The sequence below is a fragment of the Zootoca vivipara genome, chromosome 14, assembly GCF_963506605.1.
Source record: "Zootoca vivipara chromosome 14, rZooViv1.1, whole genome shotgun sequence".
In the NCBI taxonomy this organism is placed as follows: Eukaryota; Metazoa; Chordata; class Lepidosauria; order Squamata; family Lacertidae; genus Zootoca; species Zootoca vivipara.
This window is the reverse complement of record NC_083289.1, coordinates 35,126,276-35,152,864: the sequence shown is the minus strand read 5'-3', so window position 1 is coordinate 35,152,864 and position 26,589 is coordinate 35,126,276. Positions and strand designations below refer to the sequence as shown.

The window sequence follows — 26,589 nt, the reverse complement described above, 5'->3', positions numbered from 1 at the left end:
CTTCCTAGTCAAGATCTGGAACTGCTGACAGGATATTCTTAGACTGAGATTTTCTTCCTGGCATTTCTGCAGTTGGAGGCTGAGAGCAATACTGGAGAATTCAAGGGATATTTGCAGCAGAGGAAGAATCCAGCTGCAGAGACGTCTAGCAGGTAAATTTCCCTTTCTGCTCATTGATCTTTAAATATAGCCTATTAGGGAACACCTTGACTTTCTCCGGTTTTCTCAGAACTTGCTCTCGCAACCTTTTTACCTCCTTCGCATTGTTGCTGCCCTGAATCCTTCTGCCTTCAACCCAGCGGCAGACCCCAATAAACTTTTCACAATCTCTATGCCCTGTGCTCCTCCAAACAATTTTAATTTAACAGGAATAATCCCTGTTATCTCTGTCCCTGGGGTGGGGCTGGGTAGGAACTGCTACTCCTTTTGTCTTTTGAATATCTTTCATAAATGCCCTTTAAGATTTTTAATTGTATACACTCACACACATATGACCCTGCAAGAAGGTTCCACCTAGGAATGGTGTGTCTCTTAACTGTAGCAGTGGTGGACCTTGGGGTCTCAATTTCCAGCGGCGCCCTGTGCAACGCCAACATTCAGTGCCCCCTTCGCCTCTCGCCTTCCACTCTACGGTGCCCCCTGTTACACCCCCAAGGCTCCGCACTCAGTGCAACTGAACCGGTTGCGCCCCCCTAAATCCGCCTCTGACTGTAGTGCAGATGGATCTGAACGCACATACCAAAAATCACAATTGTTCGAGTAATTGTTTTTCTAGTACTGCAATTAACCTACATTAAAAATATTTTTGCAGCCCCAGTAACTATAAGTAATTTTTGTTAGCTACCTTTATTTCTGTTTTGTCCGACAGAACTTTACTCCTGCTTCTCTATCCAAGGGCATATAAATGTAACATCCAGAAAAGGAGTTGCAGCAAGTTTTTCTATTGCGTATGGAGCCAAGCTTCCTCTCGCTAGTGCAAAATAAATGGCAGGCATGCCTGCCAGCTAACTAACTAGATACTTGTGCAGTTGTCAGTCTTATTCCTTTTCTCCACCTGCCCTTTTAAATTCATTATGTTCATTCACAGAAGTATTCATTTGACGAATCACAAATCACAGTGTGCTGGATGGATGGATATTTTTTCTTGGCACAAGGCAGCTGCATTTCTAATCTTATTGTTTAGAAAAGTTCATATATTAATTGTTCCTGTCTCCATCGTTCTATATTTGGGCACCTCCAGACTGTCGGTGTTTTGTGGGCACACTGGGAAATCTAGCTTTGTGCAAATAGAGTGAAGTAAAGGACTCTGTCACCCGAGCACAACAAATCTGCTTTAGAAAAGAAATGGACTTTTTTGACACACATTTGAAAAGTGATGGGGAAATGCATTGAAATGTGTGGGAAGAGTAAATGACTGCTAGGAAAACAAAAAAAAAAAACCCCAAGAGACAGGTGCTCTGTTGCAACAGATCCACTTCTTGTTTAAAAAGGAGAAAGAGGACATTTTGCAGTTAGAAAAGGGATGGAGAAATGGACCAAAGAGGGTTAGACGAACGTGTGATTACTGGGAAAACTCATAAACTACCCCACAAGAAAATCAGGATGAATGCAGGAACAGGATGAATGCTCACTGTCGCATGACCACTACACAAACAAATCAAAACAAATGTTCATTATAAAGACTAGATATAATCCAACCTTTTGTTTGCATACACTTTATGCAAACAAATCAGGATGAATGCTTAATAAATAGGTCATCTGGAGGAGCCCTTCTCTGCTCATAGTTTTTAGATGTATATCTTGATTTTACTTGATTAGCCATGTGTCTAAATTTGAAAAGGACAGCCTTTCTCTTTGAAGCGTCATCAGAGGAGAGTCCGGGGCTGTCCAGGCCAGGTCCAGTTTAAAGAGGCTGATCCACAAGATACAACATATTCAATGCATATCTGAAGCGCATGACAATTCCCCCAAAGAATCCTGGGACTGTGATTCCTATACACACAGAACTACAATTTCCAGCACCCATAGCATACTAAAGTTCCCAGTATTTGGGGGTGGTGGGGGTCAAGTGCTTTAAATGTGTGTTGAATATGCTTTAAATGTATAGTGTGAATCTTCTCATAAGAGGAGGGTGGGTTTAAAGTTGCCCATCAACAGATCTCACCTGGAGAGCAGGCAAACAACTCACCTGGTCAGAGTTACTTCCACTAGGCTGAAATGAATTGCATTTCTATTTAAGTTATAAAAAATTCTTTCTGAATTTGCGTCTATACCTCTCAACCAGAGTACAATTATTCTGCAGATCCATGCCCACTTTTACCCTCCTCTCCCTTTTTGCATGATGCCTAAATGTTTGACAAATGACTGCTGGATTCCCCCTCCTGCAAAACACTGGGCTTACTGTGTAAGGTGAGATGGAGGGAGACCTCCTAGCTGCCTGTGTCGGTCTCAATTAATGGGGTGCCTTTTGCATCTGTTCATCCCCTGTCTTGCCCCTCCCAGCTCTGTTTGCCAGCCAGTTGGCCAGCTCCACGGAAGGCACAGGACTGGAATAGCATTGCTATCTCATCCTTGTTGGCAGAGCCTGCTTTTTTGTCATCTTGGTCTATGACATTTGAGTGTGTCTTCCCCCATCCCCTGTCCCTGACTCCAGCTACCCTTAACTTATCTCCTTCATTCCCCCGCCAACATAAAGTATTCTGCAAGGGCATCTCTTGGGTGTGTGCAAGAAGGCTTTCGTTTTGCAAGTGTTCTCTTTCACCATGCTCGTTCTGCACTTGGCATGCGCATAGCATGTCGGTGTGTGGCTCAGTGGTGGAGCACATGTTTGAAATCCTGGAGAGCTGTTGCCAGTCAGTGTAGACAATACTGAGGCAGATGGATCAATGGTTTGACTCACCATAAAGCAGCTTCTTATGTTCCTGGGAACTTATGTTCAAAGTGCAAGTAGATAAATAGGTACCGCTCCAAGCGGGAAGGTAAATGGTGTTTCTGTGCGCTGCTCTGGTTCGCCAGAAGCGGCTTTGTCATGCTGGCCACATGACCTGGAAGCTGTACTCTGGCTTCCTCGGCCAATAACGCGAGATGAGCGCCGCAATCCCAGAGTCGGTCACGACTGGACCTAATGGTCAGGGGTCCCTTTACCTTTACCTTTATGTTCCTGGGAAGGCTCAGTGGTTAGAGCATGTGTTTTGCATCCAGGAGGCCCCAGGTTCAATCCTTGGCATCTCCAGGTAAAAAAAAAAGGTAAAGGACCCCTGGATGGTTATGTCCAGTCAAAGGTGACTGGGGTTGCGGCGCTCATCTCGCTTTCAGGCCGAGGGAGCCGGTGTTTGTCCACAGACAGCTTTCCGGGTCATGTGGGTCAGTATGACTAAACTGCTTCTGGTGCAACGGAACACTATGACGGAAACCAGAACGCACGGAAATGCCGTTTACCTTCCCGCCACAGCGATACCTATTTATCTACTTGCACTGTTGTGCTTTTGAACTGCTAGGTTGGCAGGAGCAGGGACAGAGCAACAGGATCTCTGACTGGCAAGCCCAATAGGCTCAGTGGTTTTAGACCACAGTGCCACCCGCATCCCAGGTACAGCTGGGAGAGAACCCTGCCCAATACCTTGGAAGGTCACTGCCATTCGATATAGGAAATACTGTGCTAGATTAATGAATAGGGCAACTAGATTGACAAATAGGGCAGTACAGGGCAGCATTTTTTCTTTCTATGGTTATGTGCACATTAGCAGAGGGAAGCTGGTTTAAGGGGAAACATATCACACAGGAGTGTTTCTCGAAAAACTACAAGATATAGGTGGATTGTAACTATCACCACGTGTACTCGGCTTCAAACATGGGTGGTGGGAGCTCACATTCCCTACATTCCTTCCTAAGGGCTTTTAAAAAAGACAGGTGGTGACCATTTTGTGCGGGGGTTCCATTCCTGACCCCCGGGCTTATCAGCAGAGCGTGTAAAGGCATGCCCTGTCCTGCTCCGCTCCCGTTCTGCCTTCTTCTGGATCCAGAAGGACCCGCACATTGGTGATCACTTGTCAAGTGGGCACAGCTAAAATGGTTGTCGCCTGTATACAGGTTGAGCAGGTCAGTGACCAGAGAGACGCTGCTAAGCCTTCAAGCAGCATTCACCGTCCTAAAGAAGCACAGTACATTTAGAGCCCACCCACCCCCACCTTGAGTTCCAGCTTCCAGTTGCCAGTTGGCAGCAAAAAATCTAAGATGCATTTCTTTGCATTCAGAACTGCCCAACCCTTTCTCTCGCACCCCAACTCCAGCAGCTAGGAGCCGTGAGCCATCCACGCTCATTTCAGCATGTATTAGCCCTCTGTGCTCACAGGTGTCTTAGGCTGCCAACACGCTGTACATTTAAAGCACATTTGAAGTGCATGCCTTCCCCCAGTGTTTGAAAAGGGTCAGAAAAGGAGAACCAAATGATCAAGGGGTAGAGTGACTGCCCTATGAGGAAAAGGTTGCAGCGTTTGGCACTTTTTAAATTTAGAGCGGGGTTTCCTCAAACTTGCGTCCCCAGCTGTTGTTGGACTACAACGCCCATCATCCATGACCGCTGGTCCTGCTAGCTGGGGATGATGGGAGCTGTAGTCCAAAAAGCAACCCAAGTTTGAGAAATCCTGGTTTAGAAGAAAAGGCAAGTTAAGAGGGGACGTGATCGAATTTTATAAAGTTAGGCATGGTGTGGATGAGTGGACAGAGAAAGGTCTTTTCTCCCTCTCTCATAACATTAGAACTTGTGGACATCCAATGAAGTTGAATGTTGGAAGATTCGGGAGAGAAAAAAGAAAGTACTCCTTCAGGCAGTGCATAGTTAAACTGTGGAACTCCCTCCCACAGGAGGCAGTGATGGCCACCAACCTGTTGGCTTTAGAAAAGGATTGGGCATACTCATGGAGGATAAGGCTACCAGTGGCTTCTAGTGATGATGGCAATGCTTCTGAATACCAGTTGCTGGAAACCCCAGGAGGGAAGAGGGGTCCTGCTTGTCCTTGTCAGTTTACCAGAAGCATCTTGGTGGCCAGTATTAGAGCACGATGCTGGGCTAGATGGGCCACTGGCCTGATCCAGCAGGCTCTTCTTATGTTCTTAAAGAACCCTGAGGATTCTAGCTCTGTGAGGGGTAAGCTAAAGGTTTCTCTGAGCAAAGCCATGTGCTTTAAACATGCTCTGAATGTATGGGGTGTGTGCAGCCTTAAGCTGTTCAACTGAAACAGAATGTAGAGCCAGGAGGGGAAGCCATCTTCCTTCCTTTGTAAAGCCAAAACACGGCGGTGTGGAAGATAATAAACGGACGGCGATGACAGGAGCTCCATCCAAGGGTATCAGGGAAAATCCCTTGCTCAGTTAAAGAGCCAAAGGAATTTCAAGAGGTGTGTTATGAGCTGAAACCTGGCCTGTACCATTGGCTCCAAGTTATGCCTCTATGTGTGTGCAGCTTTGAGAGACTGTTGTTTTCTGTCAACTGAGAGAGAGGGGGATGATGGCTGTCTAACGAGAATGCAGGGGATTGTCAGGGTAGCAACGCCAAACCAGCTGCCTGGAATTAAATGATCCCGTTTATTGTGAGTGAGAGTGAAGTTCCCCCAATTAAAAACCACTTAGACCTGGCAGAGAGACAGGCAGTCAAAGTCAATCATGGGGCTCAGCTACGCAGAGCATTTTTATAAGCCCACATTTCAGGCCGTAGCTGCCTGCAAGAGAGATCATGGGCAGGTCCACATCACACATTTAAAGCACCTTCCGCACACATTTAAAGCATGCAGCTTTCTCACAAGGAATCCCGGGAGCTAGTTTCACATGCACAGAGCTACAATTCCCAGCGCCCTTTGCAAACTACAGTACCCAGGATTCCTGAAGGGGTGGAATGAAGTGCTTTAAATGTATGGTGTGAACCTGTCCAGTATCTATCTATTTTATTAAAATTTATATACCGCATGATTGTTAAAATAAAAAAATCAAAACGGGTAAGAGAATAAAACAATGAAATTATCAGTAAAAGCAGTTCCAAACAACTATTTGCAACATTCAAAGAATACTGTAACTAAAATAAGTGATAAGCTAAAAACAAGCTTAAAACACCTGTCAACATTCTACCTGCCTGGGTAGGCTTGCCTAAACAAAAATGTTTTTAGCATGTGTTGAAAAGAGTACAGTGAAGGTGCCTGCCTGATGTCAATAGACTGGGAGTTCCAAAGTGTGGGAGCTGCCACAGTAAAAGATAAATTACAAATGCAGAACAAGTATTATGCTCCACCTGTAACAGGGCCAGTTCTGCCAATTGAAGTTGTCAGCTGGGCACATAGGTAAAAGGTAAAGGTAAAGGTAAAGGTAAAGGATGCCTGGACGGTTAAGTCCAGTCAAAGGCGACTGTGGGTTTGTGGCGCTCATTTGCTTTCAGGCCAAGGGAGCCGGTGTTTGTCCACAGACAGCTTTCCGGTTCACATGGCCAGCATGACTAAACTAAGGTCACCAAACTTTTTTTTTTTAAAGGAGAAACAAAAGTTTTTTTAAAAAAGAAGTAATATCTTCTCTTCTGTGATCTCCTCTGTCGCATGGCCTTCCTCTGGCCCCCAGCCTGCTCTCTTGGAGTGCTAGCTGCTGTGGAGTAGGCTTGGGTCGGGCCTGGACTCGGCCGCGTGTCCTTGCCATCCCAGTGCTCTCCTACCTCTCCTCCTCAGCTGCGGTGGCAGCAACTGCGCGGCAAGCTCAGGGCTCCCCTTTTTTCCCCTCCTCGGCAGCAGTGGCGCGGCAAGGTCAGGGCTCCCCTCTTTTTTCTCCTTCCTCTTTCTCTCTCTTCCTTCTCCTTCTCCTCTCCTCCTTCTCCCTGGCCCCGGAGCGCCGCTGGACAGTCAGCTGGGTGCTCTTACTCGCAGCTCGATTTGGGTTGCAGGGTGTGTGTGTCAGTGGTTCCCCCAGTTGACGTGCTGGACGTCCCCAGTTCCTCCTCGGCAGTGGCAGTCTCAGCAGCCCAGAGCCAGCCTGGTAGCGCAGTTGGCTCTGGCTGGCCTCAGGAGCTGCTCGCTGCCGTGGCGCCCGCCATTTTGCCTTGCCGGGAGTCTCCGTATGATGTGTCTTGTGCCGTTGTACCAATCACGCAACATTCATTCCCTACTAATAAATCTTAAAATATAAATCCAGGGACATTAAATGAAATCCGGGGACATTCCGGGGACAGATTTTGTCCAGGGACAGATTTGTAAATCCAGGGTGTGTCCCCGGGAAACGGGGACGTCTGGTAACTGTTGTGAACAGTAACCATAGACTAAACCACTTCTGGCGCAACGGAACACTGTGATGAGCACAAGGAAACACCATTTACATTCCCGCAGCAGCAGTACCTATTTATCTACTTGCACTGGCATGCTTTCGAACTGCTAGGTTGTCAGGAGCTGGGACAGAGCAACAGGAACTCACTCTGTCACTCTGTCAGCAAGCCCAAGAGGCTCAGTGGTTTAGACCACAGTGCCACCTGCACATATGGGGTAGCCAGCTGGCACCAAGTTGTTCAGGGCTTTATATGCTAATAGTAACACCTTGAACAATATCTGACTGCACAGATATTACTATTTTTTTTTCAAAAACAAACAAACTGAGATCAATAGAATTTCTGAGCCAAAATGAACGAGGTGGGGGTAGTTCCCCCTGAAATTTCAGCATTGCAGCTTCTCCGAAATTTCAGCTTTGCAGCTCCTCCGATTTTTGCACATCCTTAGTTGTCTCCCTTGGGGGTTACCCACACCCTGCCCGAACTCTGGCAACAACAATCACAAAAAACATGTTACAGGGCTCGGCCTCAACTCCGCCAGCCACCGCTGCCTCTGAGCTCCTTCTAAGCAGGCTGACAAACCATCGGATGAAAGGTGCAGTATCAAGTGAATATCAGTTGTGGTGTCACTGGATCCTAGTTTTTCTGGCTGGGAGCCAGGCGGATGCCCTGCTCTCAGGCTGATCCTGCCCACCCTCCAGCGGGTATCATATAATGATGGGATGATTTACTGGAGCAGGTGTGAGGCTGAAAAGAAGAGGCAGGCCTGTTAGCCGGCGGAGAATGTATTCCCAGCTAACCTCGGGGAGACTCATCCGCTTGCTTCGTGAACATACCGTGCCAGGTCAGAGGAAGAAAAAAAGAAAGGGGTATCATAGAACTGCAGAGTTGGAAGGGACCCCCCAAAGGTCATCCAGTGCAACCCCCTGCAATGCTGGAAAAAATGATAGCCGTGTCAAAATATCAGGTCCCTGGCCCCACCAGATACCTATTCATATAGAGCATTTGTAGCCCCTTCCTCAGCCAGAAGGTCTCCCAGAATGGCTTACATGCAGTCACTGAAAACAGGGCAGTCTCTGCCCGCAGGCTTGCAATCTAAAAAGCATGACACACAAGGAGAAAGGGAAGAGGGGGGAAAGCAAACTCAGGTGCCAATTCTTAAGTAGTAGTTCTTACAATGGTCTCCTGGCATTGAAACAGCTCAGGGGCAGGAGACGCCTGTGGAGCTGGTCTTTTGGCAAAGCTGATAGAATGAGCCTCACTTCTCATCTGTCCCACTGAGGCAGCCTGATGGAATCGGCAGGCCAAGGGACTGTGAGGGGAGGAGGAACAGATTATATGTTTCCTCTAAGGCTTTCAGTCACTTAATGAAGAGGCATGCACAGGCAATACAGGCAGGATTTAATCCCAGCTTGGCTGCTGACCAGTACAGGTTAAATCCTGCTGGGGAAAGAGGCGCCTCTGGGGGCAAAAGCAGGTCCCCCAGCCTCAAAGAAACTCCTGCTTTTTGCAGACATTGGCTGTGTTACAGGGAACCAGGCAGAGGGCCTTCTCAGTAGTGGCTCCCGTCCTGTGGAAAGCCCTCCCATCAGATGTCAAGGAAAAAACCAACTATCTGACGTTTAGAAGACATCTGAAGGCAGCCCTGTTTAGGGAAGTGATTAATGTTTTGTTGTATTTTTAATATTCTTTTGGGAGCTGCCCAGAATGGCTGGGGAAACCCAGCCAGGTGAGCGGGGTATAAATAATAAATTACTACCACTACTACTTCTCTTGCATATGTAGTGATGCCTATAAAATGCAGGCTTCTTTCTTGGGAGGGGAGAAAGGAGTGCTTTCCCAGTCCTGTGATCAATGTTTCACATGATGTCATAATGATGTCATCTGATTGACAGAGTGGGCGACCCTGGCCACCTGTCACATTTGAGCCACGTGGCTCGTCCTGATAAGGATGGTCTAGCCCATGGAGCCAAAACCCTTTCCACACCCCAGACCTGATCTGAGGTGCTGAGCTACATACACGCCTTTCCCAGGAGGCGAAGGAGCTAGAGCGTCCCAAATGAGCCAATGCTCAGAGATAGCTTTGCTATCTCCTTTTGCTATGTGCGGTTTCTCTTGCGCTTGATCCGGAAGCTGCAGTTAGTGCAGAATGCTGCAGCCAGATTGCTGATGGGAGTGAGACTCTGTCAGCATATAACACCTCTGCTCGGTGACCTGTACTGGTTGCTGATTTCCTACTGGGCTAGGTACAAGGTGTTACTATTAGTATATAAAGCCCTTAACTTGGGACCAACTTACCTGCAAGATTGCCTTACCCCATGTATGCCCAGTTTGCTTCAGTCTGTAGAACTGGCACTATTACAGGTGCCACATAATCCTCAGCCCACATTTGTTGAAACTGATCTTTCAGTGTGGCAGTACACAAACTTTGGAACTCCCTGCCTATTGATATCAGGCAGGCACCTTCACTTTGGTCTTTTCAGCACCTGCTAAAAGTATTTTTGTTTAGGTAGGGCTATCCAGACATGTAGAATGCTGGCATATGTTTTCTTTTGGGTTGTTTTTATTTCAGCTTATTGTTGATTTCAATTATTTTTGAATGTTTTACATAGTCATTTTAAATCGTTTCTTAACTGATAATTTTATTGTTTCATTCTTTTCTTAAAGCACTTTCTAGGTATCATTGCAATCAAGCATTATATAAATTTTGTGGAATAAAAAAAAAATTCCGTCCCACACCCCAGAACAGACAGGTGGGATGTAAAGGAAGGATAGGATAATAGGAAAGGGAGATCAAACAGCTGAGAAACAGAGCCTGTTGACCCATTTTGATGAAACATGTGGTACAATCCTCCTGTTTTCCTGTGTCTCTCACCACCATAGCACACTCTGCCCCTTGACTGAAGCATCTCAGTCTTTTGCATTAGTTCAGGCATAGGCAACCTTTGCTCTCCAGATGTTTTGGAACTACAACTCCTATGATCCCTAGCTAACAGGGCCAGTGGTCAGGGATCATGGGAGTTATAGTTCCAAAACATCTGGGGAGCCAAGGTTGCCTATGCCTGCATTAGTTGGACCTGGCTGCTTGTTGGCTCTGGCGCCACCTACTGTTGGCCTCCTTGCCTTGCATCCTACCGTTCCCAACAGGCACCAGGCACCACTGCCCTGCTGTATGTAGCTTTTTCCTGGAAGATGACCCATAAATACAGAAATAGGTATAAATAAAAATCTCCCTTTACAGATTGATTCAGATTCTGGATCCTCCAACATCCCTCAGAGATGGCTCACAGGAACAAAGCTGGGGCTTCCAAAGCCAGCCGCACCCAAAAAAATCCCAAGGAGACGCCAGTTGTTACAGGACCCAATATGGACTCTCTGGGTTTCCTGGCTATGGACAGCAACGTCCCAGGTTTGTCGCAGGTCATCCTTCAAAAACTCAACATGAAAAGCTATGATGACTACAGGTGAGGTTTGTTGGTAAATGTAGGTGGGGGTGACATTTCAGAGGATGCTGAAAATCCTAGTTTTGGGGAGTGGGGGTGGGTGGGTGTTGATAGCTTCACAGAAGTTGTTAGGATCCAGGCCGGCAAGCGAGAATCTGCACTCTAGGAGCCAGGACTGGGAGCTGAAATATGAGCCTTAGTAAGATAGGAGGGATATCTCTTTAGCCTCATACACGCCAACTGATCCTGCTCATCATGGGCCATGCTGATTTCCTGATCCCTAATAAATCACTATCCACATTTACTTGGCCTTTTGAGAATGCCTTGTTAAACATTTTGGTTTTCTTAAGAGTGAGATACAAGCTTTTTTTTCCCTTCAGGTTTCTGCTTCCCCTGCAGAGTCTCTAGCCCAGTCTTCCCCAGCCCGGTGCCAGCCAGATGTTTTGGACCACTACTCCTTCAGTCACAGGCAGCATGTTCCATATGCACAAACTAACCCCTAATCCTAGAAAAAAGAATAAAAAGATTCAGTATATCCCCATTTACCTAACATTCTGGCAGCTGAATAAACAGTTTTGGTATGGTGTCGCTACAACTTTTGTTTTTGAGAACAAACTTAGTTAAAGAAAGAAAGAAGACTTGCTGGTGTTTATTTTTATATTTAGAGCATTTGTTCACTGCTACCGTAGGCGCCCAGAACAGCTCACCTACAACTGATTAAAACAAGAGGGTCCCTGTTTGTGCTGTTTCTTCACAGGTCCGCAATGGAAGGCAGAAAACTATGCACGGATTTTGGCATCCGGTCCTATTTTGAGATGTTCCAGAAAATGGAGGACACTTTCAAGTTTTGTGTTGAGTGCAAGAAGCTTCCGGAATCAATGCCTGATCCTAAAAGCCTGCGGCGCTGCAAAAGGTTAAAAAATAATAATAGAACTGATATTCAATGAAAGAAATCCTAGATCAGGACAGCCTCTGGCCCTCTGGATATTTCTGAACTGCAACTCCCACCATCCCTTGCTGTTGACCATTCTTGCTGGGGCTGGTGGGAGTCGTAGTTCAACAACATATGGAGGGCCAGTTGACATTTTTAAGTGTAATACATCAAGCAAATAAATGTGCATGTGACCAAACCAGGAAACTATGGCTGCCTGCTTTGGAACAAACCAGTATATTAAGCTTCAAATTGCTTTAGGATCCAAAGCAGGCAACCATTGTTTCCCAGCCAGATGAACCAGGAAACTATGGCTAAGGAGATGCTTCCTGGCTTCAATGTGGTTCCTGCAAAGGGGAAGAGCAAAGCGGCTACGAGCAAAGGCTCGTTCATATACCAAGTCGAGATATGATCGTCCAGATATAGAGTGTGAATAAAGATCACTACTTGTTATGGATATTGAAGCCAGTGGGGTCTGGTGGGCTGAACCTTTTGGCAACCTTCCTTCCACTCCCAGGTGCCAGAATGTCTATTACTGTGGCTCAGAATGCCAGCGAGCCAACTGGCCCACACACAAAAAGGTCTGCAAGAAGCTGAAACTGGTGGCTCTCGACCGACTAGTGGAATGGCTTGTTTTCACAGGTAAGCCTGCCATGGGCCTGGGATTCTGTGCTGGTGTATTTTTTCCCCCTCTGCCCTCTCTCAGTTGCTATGTCAGTGTATCTTCACTGGCAGAATGGCTCTAGGGGGCCAGAGTGTTCAGTCATGGCCGCCGCCGTTCTGATGTGCCCACCTGCATTGCAGGGCTTCCACTGAATCTTCTGCTGGCCAACCTTCAGAATCAGGTTATGCCCTTTGTTCATTCATTAACCACAGTTTCCAATTGAAAAACAACAACTCTACCTGACAATAAACTATAAAAATACAACATGTATTACAGCAGCACCTTAAAAAACAAACCAATGAATCCCAAGGCCCACTAGTAACCTAAAGGTCTACCAGTCAATCTGAAGCTTTTGTTCCACTGTGATTCTTCTGACAGGCGACATCCCTTTCCCCACAAGCCCCTGGATGAAGCGAATCCCGGAGGTGAGAGGCTGGGAGGACTACTTCTCGATGCAGGATGGTCTAAAGGAGAAGCTCAGCAATATCATGACGGGGCGTTACATGAACATCCTCTGGGCCAATGCTGGGAAGCCAAAGCCAGAGGAGGCAGAACTCCTGGAGTCTGTCAAGCGGGTGATGACAGACTTTGTGTCCAGGCCAGCCACCATTGGCTTGGGGCTGTGCGTGTTCCGCCTTGACCCCTACGCCAAGCCTATCACGGTGCACGTGGTTGGAGCTTCCCACGTAGAGACTCTGAACGCCCGGGTGACAGACTACGATGAGCTCTCCCGCATGTTTCCAAAGCACCAGGGCATCGAGGTGGTGATGGTGGGTGTTGACGTGGTAGATGGGCCCATCATGAGGCCGCCGTTGGTAGCTTTAGGGCCCCGGGAACGAGTCTACCTCAGCAGCTACAAGGGCCTTTATCACGACTTCTGGGAATCGCAAGTGGAGACCCAGCAGGCTGCTCGGCCTGACATCGTGGTTGGCTTCCACCCAGGTAAGTCATTCCATTGCCCCTTCCCTGTAGCTCAGTCTAAGAAGTTCTGCTTTGCATGCAGAAGGTCCCAGGTTCGATCCCCGTCATCTCTGGATAGCAATCCTGGGAACATTAACTAGCTAAGGATGCTAGGAACTTAACTCTGCAAGGGGTAAACTCCATTTCCCAGAATTCTTTGCAGTGGGAGGAAGCCTGCTTTAAATGTATGGTGTGTTGGAACTAGAGCGCTTCCCATTATAAATAGTGCTTGAAGCCTTTAGCTACCCTCTTCAGCTGGTCTTTTGCATTTGCAGAGTATTTGTGGACCCAGCAGAGAGAAAGGGAGAGAGAAGGAGTTTCAGAAATCCTTGTTTATGCCAATGCACTCTTAGGATCACCCCTAAATCTGTCTATGAGCTACTGGAAATGGAATGCAGTAAATGGCAACAGAGAGATCCAAGTATTTTATCTGTAGGTGAACAATGCCAGCAAACCGACAGCCTTAAGAGCAGTTGTCCATCTCCACCCCAATATGAATAAGAACCTACCCCCCACTTGCATTTTATGATCTGTTTGCTAGCTTGGTTTGGAACGCAGAAAACTTTACATTAGGATCAGCTAATTGCCTATGTAGCCCAGTGCTGTCAGCAACAAGGGTAGGGAACTTCTGGCCAGCAGGGCAAATTAAGCCCGACACAGATCCCAATTTGGCCCATGGGCTGGTTCCCCCAAACTGTCTCCACCGGCCCCATACCTGGTGTCACATTTTGCTGCTTTCATAAAATTGCTCTAATTTTATTGATGTTTTGATTAGGGGTGGAAGGATCTGCCCCTTTTGGTTCTCTGGGGTTCTCATTTTTCGCATCTCAAATTCAGTTCTCCACAGCTCTTTAACACAGCTCTCCCTCTGGGAGTTGTCACCATAAGTGACTCTCTGAGGTCTCTGGCAGAGAAGAGTCCCCCCACCACCACCTGCCATCTGAGCTTTTTAACTGCCTGTACTAGTGATTAAACCTGAGACCATCTGCTTGCGAAGCAGGTGCTCTGTCACCAAGCTACCGTCCCTTCCCAATTTGGAAGGGGGGGGGTTTCCCAAGGGTGAAGACAGGTGTAATCTTTTTCGAGCAGTGGGGCCATTATGGAATTGCCCTTAACAAACCAAACATTCTGCTTCCTCTGCACCATAGAGCTCAGGGTGTGGGGTGGAAGACTTCCTTGCTCCACAAATAGAGGCTGGTGGCCATCAACTAGGGTTGCCATATGTCCAGAATCTTCCGGACATATCCGGAATACTGCTGTCTCTAGCAGTAACTGGGTGAAAACTGGTAAAATGTCCAGGAAAATCTGGATGCATGGCAGCCCATGTCAGCAGTGCCGTTTTTGCCTATTTTCCATTTTAAAAATCCTCAAAAACAGCAATTATTTTGCCCAAAAAAGCTCAACAAATTTCCTGTCTGGACTTTCACTGTTTGAAATATGGCAACCCTACATTAACCCACTTCAATGGATTATAAACTCTCCAGAGCCATGATCTGTTATGAACATAAGAGGTGCCTGCTGGTTCAAGCCTAGCCCCCATCTAGGTACTTGAAATGAATATTTTTAGGACCCACCCAGTTCACATAATCATAGAATTGTAGAGTTGGAAGGGACCCCGAGGATCATCTAGTCCAACCCCCTGTAATGCAGGAATCTCAGCAAAAGCATCTGTGACAGATGGCCATCTGACCTCTGCTTAAAAACCTCCAAGGAAGGAGAGTCCACAACCTCCCAAGGGAGACCATTCCACTGTCAAACAGCTCTTACTTTCAGAAAGTTTTTTTCTGATGTTTAGTCTGAATCTCCTTTCCTTGTTCTTGAAGCCATTGGTTTGAGTCCTACCCTCCAGAGCAGGAGAAAACAAGCTTGTTCTGTCTTCCATGTGGCAGCCCTTGAGATATCTGAAGATGGCTATCTTCAAATATTCCTAAGGCTGTACTTTGCTTTAAACTGTTTTCATGCTGTATAAATTGTTGTGTGGCCTGCCCTGGGACCTGTGGGCAAAAGGCAAGTAATAAATCAAATCATTATTATGAATATTTACAATAAAAATAGCTGAGCATCCTGTTCTGACTGTAGGCAACCAAATGCCCCCCATGCAAGCAGGGCCCCTCCGCACTTGTCATTCTCAGCAACAGGCATTCATTGGCGCACTGCCTCCAACAGTCTCCGACTTTCTGACAAAGCGTCAGGATCCTCCACATTTTCATTTGTCTGTTTGTGATTTCTTCTGTTTGTCCTGGGTTCTCTACCCACAGGTCCAAGAGATTCTTTTTTTGTACCACCACTTTCCCTGGGAGAACCCACTGCTCACTACTGAATGAGAACAAACATCAGTCGGGATTTCTGCGGATTGGCGTTTCTTCCGATTCAGCAGTAAGCACTGGGTTTTCCCAGGGAAAGCTGAACAAAAGGTGCAGAGAATGTCCTCTAATCAATCTTTCCCCACCAGGCCATCATGCTAAGGGCCTCTTGTGCCGGCAAACAGGCCATGAACCTCATTGCCTCTCACCCTAACCTGCCTCACAGGGTTGTTGTGGGAATGACATGAGGAAGGGGAAATCTGGGTATGCCACCTTGAGCTCCTTGGAGAAAAAAGGTGGGATATAAATGCAATAAAATAATAATGATACTAGCAATAAATAATTGCACAAACCTAGATTACACACTTGAATCCCTCCTGCAGGTGATCCCACTCACCAGAGGGAACCTCTGGATGCCAGGTGTCTCAGAAGCACACCTTGCGGATCACAACTTGCCTAGCAAGCACCAGATTCCGCCCAGCTGTCTCGTAAGCTATCCCACTTCCAGTCAGCTGCTTGCTGCTGACAGTGTGTTTCACTGCTGGGATTAGACTGAGCACTAAAGAGCTGAGCTGAGGGACCCTGACAGGGGCTGATCAGCTTGTTAGCATACCTATCACTATCGAGCTGGTTAAGTGCGGAGCAGCTGTGGTGGTGGGGAGGGCATTAAGTACTCAGCCTCACACACAGCTTGGGTGTTCCTTGCACACATTACAAAACATACCGGTAGCCATCATGGTGCGCTGTAATGTGGGGGCAATTGGTACATGACAAAATGGCCCCGAGGGTTTCCCCAAACTGCATCCTGCTCAGTTTCTCCAGGGAAGGAGAAACTAGGTTCTATGAGCCTGTCTTAGCCCATAGAACTCTGCGAGGGCAGATCTGAGATGGAAGAGGAAGTTGGCAGGCATTGCCACTCCCTGGACTGGTGGTAAGCCAGAAGGCAGGCAGGGAAGAGCTGGCTGAGGGCAGACGGAGGTTGGTGGGGCAATGCCCCATTCACCTAATGGACCCACCTTCACTGGTGCCCCTCCATGTACAACAGCTGACCAGACTAGCTGTTGAATCTTACATCAGCATCCTCCACTGAACCCAAGAGCAGAAGACAAGCTCTGTCCACTCGCCACCCCCTCAGTATCTGTCACCTAAGGTAGCTGCTTCATCTTGCCTCATGGCTGGGCTGGCCCAGGCCTGGATCGATAGATGACACATCACATAATAGTAGAGGATATCTGGGGACAATGCTGCAAAGTAGGCTTCTTTTTCTACCGGGGTGGGATAAAAAAGAAAGAGACATTTTATGAAATTTTATCGGGGAGCGGGGAATGACTTCTGACAAATTTTGGGTCAGTTCTTTTTTATATATAGAAAGATGATGATGATGATGATATTTAGCCCAAAATGAAAAGGTCTCCCAGAGTGGCTTAGAAATGTGACATAGGTGGTCCCCACCCTCAGGCTTGCAAGCGAAAAGATAGAGCGCAAAAGGAAAAAGACTGGAAGGGAGGCAGGAAACTCTCCTTTGGGATTTCAAGCCACATATGCCATATCCATCACAATGGTGGGCATTTCTGTAACATTACCTGTCCAGTCCAAGAAGGCAGTCTGAAACTTTTCATAAAGGACGTTGCAGTGTGTCTGTCTCAGCGATGGCACTGTGCGGCACTGCAAGGGTGTTTCTTGCTCAGGAGCAAGGCCATGTTTCACTGGCGCTCTCCACCACATTCCGTAGGTATTAAGTTATTAGTACCAGGATAGTCAAATGCCCTTGTGAATACGCAAGGCTCCTGTGGGACATCATTCCAAGCTTGCAGAAATGTCAGAGGGCTTTGCAAAGTGGGAATTAATCTTCTTCCGTCCCCTACTCTGCCATCCCCAATCTGATCTGATCTTGGCAGTGTCACGCCCCCCCCCCCCTGGTTCTCAGCTATGACGTGCGAGAGAGTTTGGCATCCTTCTTCTGACAGCTGCACAAACAGCCAGACCCTCACTATTCCCTCTCTCGACCTGCTGGGGAAGTTTCCAGCTTCCATCCTCTTTATGCCAAAGGTGTGATGTAGAAGTGGAATCAGCACTTGCTTCACATATCAGCCTTGCAAGGTATAAGCACGCTAAGTTGGCACTCTTCACCAGCAAAAGGTGCGGAGAATGTCCTCTGAGCAATCTTTTCCCAGCATGACATCATGCTAAGGGCATCTGTGCGGCATCCAGGATAAGTCAGCCTCAGCTCTTGCCCTGTGGCTTTGTCTGGCGTCCAGTCTCTGCAAATAGCACATGAGGTTATTAAAGCCATCCCTGGACTGAATTGCTTCGTGCTGCAAGTGGTTGCATGGAGATGTGTGTGTGTTGTATCTTGCAGGGGGGTGTTCAAAAATGAAATGATCAAGGGGATGGAGGGAAGCTCCTATGAGGAAAGGTTGTAGCATTTTGGACTTTCAAGTTTGGAGATCAAGCAAGAAAGAGGGGACATGATAGAAGTGTATTAAAATTATGCGTGTCATGGAGAAAGTGGAACACTAGAAATCACGGACATCTAATGAAGCTGAATGTTGGAAGTTTCAGGACAGACAATAGAAAGCCCTTCTTCAGGCAGTGCATAGTTAACTTGTTCCCACAAGGGGTAGTGATGGTCACCAACCTGGATGGCTTTAAGAGAGGACTGGACAATGGCTATCAATGGCTACTAGGCATAATAGCTATGCCGTCAGAGGCAACGATGCTTCTGAACACCAGCTGCTGGACGCCACAGGAGGGGAGAGTGTGCTTGTGTTCAGGCCCTGCTTTTGGACTTCCCACCAGTTGGCCACTGTGTGAACAGGATAAAGGTAAAGGGACCCCTGACCATTAAGTCCAGTTGCAGATGACTCTGGGGTTGCGGCGCTCATCTCGCTTTATTGGGAGGGAGGGCGTACAGCTTCCAGGTCATGTGGCCAGCATGACTAAGCCACTTCTGGCGAACCAAAGCAGCGCACAGAAACACTGTTTACCTTCCCGCTGTAGCGGTACCTATTTATCTACTTGCACTTTGACATGCTTTCGAACTGCTAGGTTGGCAGGAGCTGGGACCGAGCAACGGGAGCTCACCCCATCGCGGGGATTTGAACCACCGACCTTCTGATCGGTGAGCCCTGGGCTCTGTGGTTTAGGCCACAGAGCCACCCTCATGGGAACAGGATGCTGGAGTAGATAGGCCACTGGCCTGATCCAGCAGGCTCTTATGTTCTTATGCATGATGGCACATAGGAATGGGGCCAGGGTCAGGGAGACGGCTAGGCTGAAATCCTTCTGACATGTTCTCTTGTGTGTTTCACCACATTGCAAAGGGCAATTCCACGAGATAAACCTTTCAAAAAATGCAACCTGGGCACTGCATACAAAGTAGCTATTTCCGGTCTTCTCCATTCCTAGGTTTCCATGCCTGCCATGACCTAATGGAGAGTTGGCTTCCCACCTTGCTGCTCCTTCGAGACTACGAGATCCCCTCACTCTTCACCGTGTACAGGTAAGCAGGCAGCTTTTCCTCTACTTCCTCTCCCACACCCGTTCTCCGTTGCTGGTGCCAAGGGCCAAATAAGTAAGCGGAGGTTGGATGGCCACCTGTCATGGATGCTTTAGCTGAGATTCCTGCATTGCAGGGGGTTGAACTAGATGACCCTTGGGGTCCCTTCCAACTCTATAAGATTCTATGATTCTATCTGGTACTGGGGGCAAAAGTGGGCAGATGTAACTGTTACCTTCACAAAGCAGGCTGCATTCACAGGAACATAGGAAGCTGCCACATGTTGGCTCAGACTATTGGCCTCTCTAGCTCCATATTGCCTACACTGACTGGCAGTGGCTCTTCAGGGGTTCAAGCAGGAATCATTCCCAGCCCTACCTCGACATGCCTGGGATTGAACCTGGGCAAGGCTGATGCTCTAACCACAAAATCACAGGCCTTCCAGCTGCACATACACTCCCTTCTATTCTCCTTCTAGGACATTTTGACATTTGCCACTCATTTGGACGTCCAATCTGCATTAGGAATGTGCAGGAGAGGCCGCATGGCATTCGAACAGACTAGGAAGGAAGAGGGAGGCATAGGAGGAATGGCTAGGGGGCTGTTGCAGTTGCCTCCCAACATCTACCACCTGAGGCATTTGCCCCATTTTGTCCGATAGTGGGGATGGCCCTGAACTCATTGAGTTATAAGAAGCTACACAGAATCTGGGAACTGGAGCCTTCTCTTTTCAGTTTGCTAGGACTGACACCAAACCCATTGTGGTCCCATTAGGGCAGAATGCCCAGGAAGCCAAACCAATATTGGCATTCTGTCAACTTTTGAAGATGTAGCTGTTTGCACACATATTCCTTTGATCTCTTCCCAAGCCCCGTTTCAATTGCTGTGTTGTTTTATTGCCTATTTTAATTATGTAAGTGCGTACAGTGGAACCTCGGTTTATGAACACCTCGGTTTATGAATTTTCGGTTTATGAACGCTGCAGACCCATCTGGAATGGATTAATTCACTTTCCATTACTTTTAATGGGAAAGTTCGCTTCAGTTTATGAACGCTTCAGTTTATGAACAGACTTCCGGAACCAATTGCACCCATGTTTCAGTTTATGAACGCTTCAGTTTAAGTACTTCGCGGACCCGTCTGGAACAGATTAATCCACTTTCCATTACTTTCAATGGAAAAGTTCGCTTCAGTTTATGAACGGTTACTCCGCGGACCGTCTGGAACGGATTAATCCACTTTCCATTACTTTCAATGGGAAAGTTCGCTTCAGTTTATGAACGCTTCAGTTTATGAACAGACTTCCGGAACCAATTGTGTTCATAAACCGAGGTACCACTGTATGCATAATTTATCTTTAGTCAATTTTCAATATAATGAGATACATGCTTACATTAAAACAAGGTGGGGGAGGAAGATTCATAAATACATACCTGTCAGGGAGACTCCCTACAGGGAGCCTCCCCCCATCATCCCGACCAGCACTTCGCCCAGTGAGAGCAGTGGCAGCGGGTCAGGAGGAAGTGGAATGGAGGAGGGAAGGCTCAGCGAGGCATCAGAGCCCTTGCACCGCTCCAGCCAACCAGCGGAGGAGGGAAGGCTCAGCGATGTAGCAGAGCCCCGGCACTGCCCTAGCCAACAAGTAGAAGAGGGAGCACAGCCTCTTCCGGTGCCCGAATTGAGGCGTGCACCCAAACGCAGGGTTAGAGGGCGGCGTTTCGGGGTGCCCAAGCTTTTATGCTGGCCCAGAAGCAGAAGGGCACCATTGCTGGATTCTGTGAGTGACTAGGAGGTCATGTTTTCTGTTATCTCTGCACTGTAAATAGTATGCACAATAAAACAAAGACAGAGTGGACTGGAGCATCTTTACTCGGGAGTAGCTGCAACAATCCCCTGACAATACCTAAAAGGAAGGAATGAGAAAAATTCACGAACATGGAAAATCCATTGTTTTGATGGGATTGTGTATTTTAATCATGGATGTTTATATATTAATATTTCTGTAAATTGGATTTTATGTATAAGAAAACTTAAAATTATCTTCATTAATTTTATTATGACATTTATACCCCATCTTTCCTCCAAGGAACTCAAGGTTGAATACATAATTCTCCTATTTCTACCCTCAAAACCACCCTGTTGAGGTAGGCTAGGTTGAAAGGCAGTGACCAGCCAAGTGAGAATTTGAACCCTGAACCCCAGGTCCTAGTCTAACACTCTAATCACTACTCTATGCCAGCTCTATTCAGTGGATGCTAATGAAGTCCAGGCAAGGTTGTGTTAAAGCATGTGTTATTTCACACTTTCCAGTGCATTTTTCTGTTGCTTTCATTGCAAGAAGTCTGAACTTTTGAGGAAGTGGGTTTGTTGTGCAAAACTTCACCATCCATTATAACAGCACAACTATCATGGGCTGATACGTGATTGACTATCTGGATGCACTTGAAAAACCATCCAGGTTCTAAAATGACCTAGCCAGTGCTAACTGAAAATGAGCTAGCAGCACTAACCAAGACCCCTTCCTTCTTTCCCCCAGTGAACAGGAAATGAAGAATTCGCTCAAAATCTTGATGGAGCTAGAGACCCAGATCACAGGCTGTGGGCCCAACCCCTTCACCTCCCTCAAACCAGAACAGGCCTACTCAAACCCCAATAAACCTCCTGTCTACTGCAACTCCCACTACATGATGTTCCGGGGGCTGTCTGCTCCCCCAGATGAGCTGGACATAGGAGAGCTGGATGGGGGTGAAGAGAAGCGAGATTAGAGATGGGGAAGCTTAGAGCAAGCGACTTCAGGCAGCAAAGGCTTCTTGGTTTCCCCACATCTGTTCAACTACTTGCTTGGAGCGGACAGAGATGTCAGGAACGCAAGCGGCTGTTTTGTGTGCATGCTCATTCTCAAAGCTGGCCCCGTCCTTGCAGCTGAAGGGCAGATTCCAAAGGTAGCAAATAGGGAAGGGCCGTAGCTCAGTGGGGAAGCATCTGCTTTGCATGCAGGAGGTTGTGGATTCAGCCCCCAGTGTAGGATTGGGGGATATCCCTACCTGAAACCCCAGAGAGCTGCTCTGAGGCCGTGGATGTTGGCCCTCCCGAACTAGAACTCACATCAACCCCAGAAACCATGAAGCTACTAGCCATGATGCCTGTGCTCTGCCTCCGAGGTCAGACGCAGTAATAAATCTTGAGTACCAGTTGCTGGAAACCACAGGAGTGCTTGGGTCTCACTTGTGGGTTTTCCTCCAGGCATCTGGCTGGCCTCTGCAATACCAGGATGCTGGACCAGAGGAGCCTTTGGCCTGATCCAGCAGGCTCTACCCGTGGGCTCCATGGTTGGAGGCTGAAGAGCTTTGGGATACCAGTTGCTGGAAATTGCAGGAAGAAAGTGTGCTGTTGCGCTCAGGATACTGGACTAGATGGGACATTGGTCTGATCCAGCAGGCTCTTCTTAAGCATGGCCAATGTCCTGTGGACTTGTTTTTTCAAAAGCCAAGCCATGGACTCCCTATTTTTGAAAACGTTGGTATCTTTGTGGTAGTTTTTGTTATGTGAATGGTGCCACGACACCCTCCAACATGTCCCAGTGCAAAACCAGGCCGTGCTCCCACGCGAGTCACATGACCTGTGCAAAGACACGGCATACATTTTTGGGTGCCGCAGTATCAAGAGTTTGGGGCATACCCTTGTTCGTGAGAGCATGACCCCAAAACAGGATGTCCTGAAAAAAATTGACAGATATGTGCTATGGACCCCCTGGGTAGGTTATGCCAGGCATGTCCAACAAGTAGATTGTGATCTACCAGTAGATCACAGGACGTCTGTAGTAGATCACTGGCTTCCCCCAAAGAAGCTCAACAACTATGGCTCCCCTAAAAAAAGCTCAACATTTTTGCCCTGCAGCCCGTCAAAATGGCGCTTTCCTCCTCCCTAAAAAAAGCTCAACAACTTTGACCTGAACTCCAAAAAGGGGGTAGATCACTGCCAGTTTTTAACTCTGTGAGTAGATCGTCGTCTCTTGGGAGTTGGCCACCCCTGGGTTATGCAAACCAACAATTAGAAGCCACTGGTTTAGACCATACTGAGCAAGATAGCTCAGCGGCTCTCCAGGGTTTCAGGTAGGAATTTTTACCAACCCTTTCTGGGAGTGCCCAACTTCTGCATGCCAAGCAGCTGCACCACCTGAGCCATGGTATATCTAGCCACCTTTTTGTCTAGCAGAAATAAACAGAAGGGAGAGGACTGTTTGTGAACATGGAGGGTGGGGAGAGGACCCCAGGATTCACTCCCCCCCCAACCCTGATCTCATGCTGCCTTTTACTAAAAATAAACCTGCACACTATTCAAATTTCTCATCAAGTATTCCTGCCTTCTTACTTACAGCCAACCCAGGTGGTGGCAGCCCTGGCTGTCAACTTCTTCATCCTCTTTAGGCTCAGTGTTAACCCTGGTAGAACTTGGCAGAGAGGAGGCGGAATGGGGATGAAACTAGAATTAGTTGGCTCTGCCTGCCAATGGCTCTGGTGCCACCTACTGCTGGCCTCCTGCCCCACCAGTCTCAATAGGCACCAGCCACCACTGATTTTATACGACACCCCTTTAGTGCAAGTCCAGAGGTTTTACAAATGATGACGGGAAATGTTTCCCAAACAGTGTGGCCAGACACCCAATGCTGTAGGAAAGGTCACTCAAGAGCGCCAGAGCAAAAGCAGCAAGGACCCAGGGGATGGAAGTGTAATAAATAAAATACAAATCGGGTATGAGTGCCAACATCATGTTGACCCCTGCTGAACCAGTTGCACAAGCACAAGGATGGTTTTCCCATGAGAAACTGTTTTTATCACTCAGTTGTTGTTTTTTTAAAAATAAAGCATAACAGAATGGCTCCTACACAGATCACAAATTATCTACATAGGATTTTCCCATACACACCAATTCCCCCCATTTCCAAGGCCCGTGGAATGCAGATCTAGTTCCCCATATTTCGGCAGACATATAAAGTGTAAGCATAGTTCATAGATGGCTAATTAAAGTACATATTGCTGGATCATCTCTCTGTGCCATCTACTGCCATCTATTCTTCCTGGGAGCGTGGATGGATCTTGGGGGGTCAGAATCCCACCCAAGCAACACTTCAAAACATGTTTGACCTCGATAGATAATGTGCATCAAACACCAGTCCACCTTCCTCAACTGGCAACCCTGAACCACACGGTAAGCTTTCCGAGGATGTTTTTCTCGAGGTCTCAGTTTAGTTCCTCCAAAGCGCTTCCATCGAAAAGGGTGGGGATCCAGCAATTTCTGTGCATTCATAGGCAAAACGTAGCAGCTGGGATGGCAGTCTGGGAATCAAAGGGGCCAACCACAAAAGAAGCTAGGAGCCGATGCCTACACTCAAAAAGGGCAGCAGTTCCGTTCTGCGACAGAAAGCAGTGCAAATTCCAGTAAGGATGCTTGTACATTGAGGTTCGGAGAGCACATTAAGACTTGAGAGGCTGACATCTGAGGAATCTGTGGCACCGCCTTGAAGCCCCCTTCCAGACGGGGGCTGCACTTCTGGTTTTCTGCAAGGCAAAAAATTGGACGCTGGTGATGGCAGGAGAGTTGGCAGGCTCTGAGTGTCAGTTGTTGGGGAGTCGAAAAGAGGGGAGATGGCTGTTGTGCTTGGGTCCTGATTGCAGGCTTCCCAGATGGGTTTGGTTGGCCTCTGTGAGAACAAGAGCCAGGAATAGATGGGCCATGGGCGGATCCAGCAAGGTGCTTCCTACGCTCACATTAAACTTATGGGCAGGACCAGAGGCGAAAGAAGGCAGAGCTTGTCCCTTTTTGGGGAGCCTTCCAGGAGCCACATGGGCAACCTTTCCTGGAAGATAAGGCTATTCATGGAGAGTAAGACCACCAATGGCTACTAGCCAATATGGACATGTCCTACCTGTGCTGTCACAACAAAGACAGGATGCTAGACCAGATGGCCCTTTGGCCTGATCCTGCAGGACTCCATTTATGTGTGTGCTCTGGCTGTGGCTGAGATGGACGCTGAGGGCACTGATACTTCCCACCTCCCATGAGGAGGGGCTCCTGCAGACATTTGCTGCAGTGGTGGGAATGGCCCCTGATCCAAAGGCACGGAGGAAGAGGTCCGGTGGCCACTATGTGAGGGAGGCAGAAGGGGTGGAAAGGACCCAGAAGAATCTTACTAATTTAAGACATGTAGGGAAACTGGAAACTGCCTTACAGTAAGCCAGACCATTGGTCCGTCTCACCCAGCATCATCCACACTAAGTGGCAGCAGCTCTCCAGGGTTGCAGGAAGCCTGTGCTCTCCCTCTGAGCTAAGGCCCGTTTTGTCTCCCGCTGTTCTGTGCAGCTCAGTATTGTCTATGCCAATCTTCGACAACCTGGTACCCTCCGGATATTCTGGACTGCAACTTTCATCAGCCAGCATTGCCATGCCAGTTGCTGGAAGCCCAGTTGCTCGAATCCTGCTTGCAGGTTTCTCTGGCCACTGTGAGAACAAGATGCTGGACTAGATGGGTCACTTGCCGGATCCAGCAGGCTCTCCTTATGTTCTTATGGGAACTGTAGTACAAAACAACTGGAGGACCTTAGGATAGGGAAAGCAGGTCTACACTGACTGGCAGCAGCTCTCTTGGGTCTTAAGATGGGGGTCTTTCCTAGCCCTACGTGGAGATGCTGGTGATTGAGCCTGCGCCCTTCTGCTCTTACCCCTTTATGAGTTGAATAGACTATGCCAGTGTAAACAGATTTGATTAATTTGTTCTCCTTTTGCTAGCCGCAAGGCACTGGGTGAGAGCTCTAAAAGCAGCAATCCTGGCTACATAGCAGTCCTGCTCAGTCCCAGCTTCAAAAAACAGATTCCAGGTATTGCCTATACAGTAATTTCAAGTTGCTTTCTGTAGCCATAGGGACTAGAAGCTTGTTTTATAGCAGCCCCCCAGAATGGAGATCTTTAGCATGCCTTGCTATCAAATTCTGCATGAGGGTGGTGTGGAAAGTATAGGCAGGTCTGCTCTCCATTCTGAATAAACGGGGGGGGGGGGACAAATAACAGGAAATCTCTCCCTATTCAGAAAAGGCCTGTCTGTGTTACAAAGAACACTGTTAATCAGTGCTAAGGCCCCTCCAGACATCCTTTATATTGTGCATTCACCAATATTTGTGCTCACAATGGTATCAGGGTGTGCAATCCTGTTTTCAATACTGTTTGCACCTACTAAAGATTTAGGGCAGAAATCCTGCAACTTTTTATATGCCACTAATGTTCCAGTTTTTTTTTGGGGGGGGGGAAGTGGTGGTTCTTGCTTTGTTGCACAAGAGCTGCCCGTCCAGGTGTCATAAAAATGATAACCTTTGGGAAGCATCGCAGAACAGCTAAAAAAGTGAAATGAAGTGCGGACACCCCGGGATAAATCCACCATGAATGCACTACGATTGTGTCAATGACACACTGCAGAAAACTTCTGCATGAAACAAACAAACCCTCA

General features: G+C 47.7%; 1 protein-coding gene across 5 annotated transcripts in view; it reads left to right on the top strand.

Moving 5' to 3' along the window:
• The window catches only part of MSS51 (MSS51 mitochondrial translational activator), a 37,862-nt gene continuing 11,273 nt past the window's right edge, over positions 1 to 26,589 (top strand). Inside the window, exons 1-8 of one of the 5 annotated variants that reach the window (XR_009558546.1) lie at positions 1 to 152; positions 10,533 to 10,755; positions 11,492 to 11,647; positions 12,183 to 12,307; positions 12,708 to 13,271; positions 19,001 to 19,094; positions 21,628 to 22,849; positions 22,895 to 26,143. Coding sequence is in view for 3 of the 5 variants with exons in the window: in XM_035130724.2 (XP_034986615.2) it covers positions 10,571 to 10,755; positions 11,492 to 11,647; positions 12,183 to 12,307; positions 12,708 to 13,271; positions 19,001 to 19,094; positions 21,628 to 21,856 (1,353 nt within the window). In the remaining 2 variants the exon portion in view is untranslated. Of the gene's footprint in view, positions 153 to 10,532; positions 10,756 to 11,491; positions 11,648 to 12,182; positions 12,308 to 12,707; positions 13,272 to 15,741; positions 15,889 to 19,000; positions 19,095 to 19,569; positions 20,007 to 21,627; positions 26,144 to 26,589 lie in introns of those variants that run through there. The other 4 variants (XR_009558547.1, XM_035130724.2, XM_035130728.2 and 1 more) reach the window with 4 other exon arrangements.